The 6,890-nt window shown below is 36.1% G+C and overlaps 3 protein-coding genes across 3 annotated transcripts in view; 2 read left to right on the top strand and 1 right to left on the bottom strand.

The window, feature by feature from the left end:
- The window catches only part of LOC143193783 (solute carrier family 2, facilitated glucose transporter member 8), a 241,696-nt gene that overhangs the window by 37,312 nt on the left and 197,494 nt on the right, over positions 1 to 6,890 (top strand). The gene's annotated exons all lie outside the window — the stretch shown is intronic.
- The window catches only part of Flo2 (flotillin-2), a 374,194-nt gene that overhangs the window by 278,563 nt on the left and 88,741 nt on the right, over positions 1 to 6,890 (top strand). The window lies entirely within an intron of this gene.
- Positions 283 to 5,043, bottom strand: LOC143193781 (glucose dehydrogenase [FAD, quinone]-like). The gene is made up of 4 exons (XM_076400160.1): positions 4,837 to 5,043; positions 3,092 to 3,262; positions 2,781 to 3,043; positions 283 to 1,570 (listed from the first exon to the last, which is right to left on the bottom strand). Exons 1-4 carry the CDS (start codon positions 4,991 to 4,993, stop codon positions 326 to 328), a joined length of 1,836 nt encoding a protein of 611 aa, XP_076256275.1. The 5' UTR covers positions 4,994 to 5,043; the 3' UTR covers positions 283 to 325.

Genomic DNA, 6,890 nt, shown 5'->3' with positions numbered 1-6,890 from the left:
AGCCAAGTTTTTGCTTCAACTGTATTTTTTCACTTCAAAAAGCAATATTTTATCAACACGCGAAATTCCTTTTTATGCATTTTTTTCACAATAACAAAAGTTGTTTCACTCAAAATGCTATAATACACAAACTAATGATCCGACAGCTGTCGAATTTATACACGCATCTTTTGAGGGTTAGGGCTACCTAAAAACATATGGATTTAATTCTAGTAGCGCCATCTATGTGTGAGGCCGGGGACTTTTTAATTGACGTGTTATATTAATAAATTAAAAAACCACTAAAAAAATACGAATTTATTTTTCATTTATTTGAGACTATTTTTTAATAATAATTTTTTATTTTATCAAAACTCCATGTTGCTTTAATGATGTCTGAGGCTTTTTCCGCGATCATTATCACTGGGGCATTGGTATTCCCGCTGGTTATAGTCGGCATGATGGCAGCATCCACCACCCTCAGCCCCTCAATTCCGTACACCCTCAACTGGGAATCGACTACCGCGTCCTTATCCGAAGGTGGTCCCATTTTCGTTGTTCCCACGGGATGATACATCGTCGCCGAATACTGCCTGACCATACATTCGATATATCCATCGGAAATTTTGATTTTACTCTTGCATCGGGGGAACTCGTGAAAATCGCTGTCGATTTTTTGAAGCGCTTGTGTCCTAGTGAGCCTCAGTGATATTTTAACCGCTTCGGTCAGGATCTTCAAGTCGGAGGGTTCGGCAAAATAGTTGGGATTGATTTCGGGCTGATCCAGGGGGTTACTGCTTCGGAGCTTTATCCATCCTCTGGTCTGGGGACGTAGGATGATCGGTAACAGGCTATAAGCGTGTCGGGTTTCGAGAGGCTTGAAGGTCTCTTCGTAAAACCCGTCCGTTAACCCGTGAGCGTGTCTGATGTGCGATCCTTTGTCCGAATGCGTGGAACCACTAACCAACAATATTTGTGCGTCCGGAAAATCCTCGCTCTCATTGGCGTACTTGGTTTTAACGAAGGACACTCCCTCGACGCCTCCCATGACCGTATAAGGCCCCACCCCCACTATAGCGTACTCCGCCAGCGCGTTCATAGACATGGATCTGATCCGATCAGACGACAGCGAGTCGCTCGTGTTGACCAGAAACGTCATTCCGCCAAGGCCGACGTGATCCTGAAGGTTTCCGCCGACGTTCAATGACCGAATTACGGGGATGTGGTGTCTGACTAGTTCATCCTTCGGTCCTACACCGGAGAGCATCAACAGCTGAGGTGAATTGACGGCACCGGCTGATAATAGCACCTCTTTGCGCACTCGTACCCTCATAAGCTCATTATTTCGGATAAATTCCACTCCGTAGCATCGTTTGGAGATCGGGTCTATGCTCAGTTTGGTTACTCGGGAGTTCATAGCGATGTGGAGGTTTGGACGGTCCTTGGCTGGAAGTAGGAACCCTTTTCCTGTTGAACATCGACTTCCTCGTCGCAAGGTTCCCTGAGCTCTGGCGAATCCGGTTTGGTATTTACCATTAACGTCGACGATGTTGTACCCGAGCTCTTTACCAGCAGATAAAAAGGCGTCAACCTACGAATTATAAAATAATAAATAAACAAATTCTGGTCAACCTTTGGACCCAAGAAGATAAAAACGATTCTTAACATTATTTGATATCAGGATTGGTTCTAGTTTTCGAGTTCTCGCATGGCATGGGCTGACGACATTGGATTAAACATCATTTGGAACTTGTCGTTGAACTTCAACTTGAACGTGTAAAAATGCAGAGAAACTGTTGCAAAATCTATTCAAAGTGTTTTTGTTATTATATTTGTGAATGTTATATGCTCGGAAAAATGATGGGAAAGGATGCGTATTTGCGGATTTTTCTGACACTGACAAACCGTCATCTTTTGAGATCGAAATTGCTTTGTAACTTGTGCAGAACAAAGCTGTACAAGTGAACACTTACTAAATATGTTTTCGTTTTCCATACCAACGTTATAGAGAAAATAGAAAAGTCATGTAGATGATTATAAACGACAGAAAACGTTACCAAAACAACACATCGAACGACTAAAATCGTACATTATAGCCAGAATGTTGATAGTTAAGCAAGAAGAAGCTTACTCTACAATAAAAGAAGCTAAAGTAGGTGTACTATAAGTAAGAGTTTTGGGACCAATGCTGTATCTACTCTAGACTTGTGATATACCACAAATGGAGAACATTACGATGGCTACATTTGCTGATGATACTGCGATTATAGCTGTCGGAGACAATAGTGAAGAAACCTCATGAAAATTACAACAGGCAAGTGGCAATATAAATAATTGGACACATGCTTGGAAAATAAGAATTAACGAAAAAATCTGTTCATGTACAGTTCAACTACAATCAGACCGTGCTACAAGCACAAATAACATTACGTGATACTATCATTCCATATAGTAATAACGCTAAATATCTCGGAATGAATCTTAATGCAAAACTTCGCTGGAAGGAACATATAAATAAGAAAAGAAAAAGACTGAAATTGAAACAGAGGAAAATGTACTGCCTAATTGGAAGAAAATCACAATTATAAGTACATAATAAACTGCTATTATATAAGCAAATACTGAAACCTATTTGGCTATCGATAGACTATCGAGTACTTTGAATGATGGATGGCGATTTTCACAACTTAAAAAAATCGTTTAAAGCTAATTTAAAAACCCACATATTAGCCAGACGCTACACAATGATACGTTATAAAAATAAATCGTTAAATTTACCTTAAAAATCTTTCAAAACTTACTAAAGATGTTTTATAGGGAGATTCATCTATAGTCAAGTATCCTCCGCTGTTATGGTAAGGACTTTCGAGAAAATCCACATTCCTGTTATCCTCGCTTTTCTTAAAATAGGGCAATACATCCTCGTAACCCCACCCAGGGTTTCCCAGAGACTCCCATCCGTCATAATCCCTCTTGTTGCCCCTAACGTAGACCATGTAATTTAATGTTGACGAACCGCCGATGATTTTCCCCCTAGGCCAGTTACACTGTTTATTTTGCATTGCTAAAATAACTTCGATGAGATTTTCGTTAATGCGTGGCTTTTACTGACCTAGACATGACCCATTTTGTGGTACGGTTTTATATTTCCAATCGATATCTGTTAGTTGGTGACGTGCCGCTATTAGAGGGATGTCGGTCAGTTCAGTTTCGTGCGAACCTGCTTCCAAAAGGAGGACCTTCCAATGTTCTATTTCGCTCAAGCGATTGGCCAGTACAGCGCCTAGAATTTCAGTTTTATTTGATTGCTACTGTTGGCGCAGTAGGTTTTTTGTTTATGCGTTCGAATGTCTATATATCGATCAAAGTTGACATATCTTACTCGTCATATAGAGTCTCGCATGAAGGCGTATTCTCAACACTTAAACTTATTTCGGTTGGAGTTCCCCAACAAGTCTTCAGACTACTCCTGTATCTGCCCTACACTGCTGATATCCCAAGAACAAAAGAAGCACTACTTGAACAATTTCCGACTACACAATTATCATGGCAAGAGATGTATCTCTCTCTAAGGCTGTAGAAAAACTACAAGTAATAGTCAACAAGATCAAATATAGCTTAATAGCTCAACTTAAGTCAATGTCAAGCAACTTAACCTTAAATCAAAGAGCCAATTTGGGCCTATGAGATGAAAATATTGGGTTGAACTAAACATCAAACCAACTAGTAATCCGACGCATTCAAAACGAAGTTCTGTGATTAATTACCGATGCTTATCGCTACGTGTAACCAACAAAGAGCTGCACGATGAACTCGAAATTAAAGGGATAAACGAAGTGATCCAAGGTTTCGCCTTTAAACATTAAATAAAGTTGCTAAATCACAGCAACGTTGAGGCAATACGGCTACAGGACCACGCGCAGAAAATCAGAAGATTGAAGCACCAAACCACACGAAGTTGTGTGTTGTTTAGTGTGTGAGTGTATTATTATCTTTAGCTTACGTAGTTTAATTTTATTTTAATTTGGGCTATGGTACAAGCGACTAATACAAATACAAATAACAGTAGTAATAAATTAATTTGTAAATTAAAATTTTACTAAGGATCATATTATTTGATTATATTTTGTTAATGTAAAAGTTTTTTGTACTTTCTCAGTTTCGTTATCTAAAATAAATATTCGTAATTGGGATTTATTAGTAGGCCAAAAAAAAGGCAGACCAGTTCTTAGAAAACAAAACATCTAGGACAATAGAATAAATGATAACGAATTTTGAAAAATGATGGCCAGGGTTTTCTGAGGGTTGAGAATTTAAACCACTGGACCCCTTGATCGAGCTGCTTTTGGAGTCTTCCTTGAATGGTGCCCTGGAACATAGATGCCGTGAAGAAAGCCGTATCGTCAGCGTAAAGCGCGACGTCAACATGTTCTGTTCTTTATTTATCTGAAATAAAGATGTTAAACAAAGTGATGGGCCCTGGTGGAGCCTTGGGGAACGTCAGCGTTGATGAATGTTCGATTAAAGAGAGTTTTCGTGATCTTCACCTGTAATGATCTATCCGAAAGGAAAGAGTTGATGGGAACAGTTAGGTCTTCTCAATCGTCATGCCAAGCCTTTTCGAAAGTTTCGGTTAAGTTCAAGAGGACTGCTCCAAGCCTCTGGCGTTGGATAAGAGCATGGTGGAGCATGGGGAAAAGCTGGGTGCTTACTACTCTCGGACGTTGTATAAGCATATTATTTATTAACATGTCTGTCAAAGTTCGGATGTAATTTTTTAAAAATTGATGTTCTTTTATTGTTATTATTTAAAATAAATAATCTACGATAATTTTTCCAATTTATTCATATATTTACCTGCAGACCCCGCGCCAACAATAATAAAATCATATTCTGTCATTATTTCAGAGGTTTCAACGTCTCTCAATCGTTCTTGGTTCTCGATTTTGTGAATTAGCCATATTAATAACGTAACTAGAGCTACAGTAGTACTCGTTACTTTCGAAACAGCCATGTGGAAAATCTCGCACGTCTTGTAACAACCAATATTAACTGTAAAATATTTAAATATTGTTATTGTTCATATTGCATCGATTTGGTTCATAACAATGGCATCATAAATTAATTTTACGTTGCTATAACTTCAAATATTAGGTATACAAAAATGTAATATAAATTTTTAATATTGAAATATTATATATCATCAATTTCTTTTTTTTTTTTCATGGTTCCATATGGAAATAATCCATTGATTAGAACTTGCAAACAAACAGAGAAGTACCACTTACCACTTCTTATAGTAAAGTAGAGTATTTAAATTACAGTTCATTTTATCTTTACCATATAAGAAAATTCTATTGTAAATAAAATAATGAAACAAAAATGTTATGAAATATAATTTATTTTAACACTATAGTACATTTAATGGATATATTATTGAAGGACTTAAACTACAGTTAATTATACATATTAATTATACAGCTATAATAGATTGTAGGGTTGTGTTTTATTATATCTACATGCAATTCTTTTCCATAGCACCTATGAGGTAGAGTTTTAGAGGGTTTTTTTTAATATAGTGGTATTCCCTGTAGGACTAATCCACCTAATTTGCAATTGTAGATCCAAGTAATGTATTTTATTTTCACTAGAGATCATATAGTCTATTCAAAGTTTTTTTGTACATACTTCATCAGGATGTTTAATGTATTGCCTACCGCAATTTGTACATTTATTTCAGAAACTATTTTCCTTCTCATTTTATTCTAGTTAAAAAGAGACACAATGGCATCTGATCAGCTCGAACATGTAACCGAACCAGCCTGTGAAAGTCGTCCGGTTGTCAAATGTATGTAAAATTCTTCAAAACAGTAATTTTAGCCAAATCCTCATATTTATCATACAGTTATTCTCTATTAATTATATAGTTGTTACTATTTATTAGTTGTTTTCACTCTCTTTACCTTGTAATCCGTAATTGTCAGTATTAGATCATAATTTCACATTTTTCTCTATGGGTCGTTATTCAAGTTACAGTTTTATTATTTTATATATAATTTTATTAAGACAGTTAAGTACAGTTTTGTTTCTATATCATTCTCGACCTGCAAATTTATTGTAATTATTCTTTGCCACACCCCATATCAGTTTAATTGAATTGAATATCCGATGACAGGGAGGAAAAGTTTTTTTTTATGCCATTCCTTAATTAGAGTTTTTGTCCGATCTATTTGTTGGAATCCAAATTTTTCCACCATACTATGGTATGGTATACCCATCAGACACAATTGTATTTCATTTTAACTAAAATAAAATGAGAAGGAAAATATTATCTGATTTTGAAGGAACTAATATGAAAAATTTTCTAGAGGCTTAATAATTGAAAAGCTTTTCTCGTTTTTAACGACATTTCAGTACGGTTATTTTACATCACTACATAGTATAAAACAAAGTCGCCTTTTCTGTCCCTATATCCCTATGTGCGCTTAAATCTTTAAAACTACGCAACGGATTTTGATGCGGTTTTTTTCAATAGATAGAGTGATTCAAGAGAAAGGTTTATATGTATAATACATGCATAATATATTAAGGCAACATTGCTAATTTTAGAGGTTTCTAACGTGATGTCGTAAATTAACCTATTTTTTAGGCTTATTTATCAATTAGCAAAAACGCTGCCTAACTCTACGAGTTAGATCAAATTAATGTACTACAGTATTGTACACCATAAAAAGGTCTACAAAAAAGTCCGCGATGGTATATGTTTATCTTTTAGGGATAACCCACATTAACCATTTTTATTGTTTACTTTTTACGTAAGAAAATGGCTTATTAACGAAGCTATTTTAAGCAATACGGCATTAATCCTTATCGAATTAAGTACCTTAAATACAGTGTGCAATTAATATAGA

The sequence above is a fragment of the Rhynchophorus ferrugineus genome, unplaced genomic scaffold (assembly GCF_030347505.1).
Source record: "Rhynchophorus ferrugineus isolate W39M unplaced genomic scaffold, kcgeb_rfMv2 rfM3, whole genome shotgun sequence".
Classification (NCBI taxonomy): domain Eukaryota; kingdom Metazoa; phylum Arthropoda; class Insecta; order Coleoptera; family Curculionidae; genus Rhynchophorus; species Rhynchophorus ferrugineus.
The sequence above is the reverse complement of the archived record's forward strand: the minus strand, read 5'-3'. Positions and strand labels throughout refer to the sequence as shown.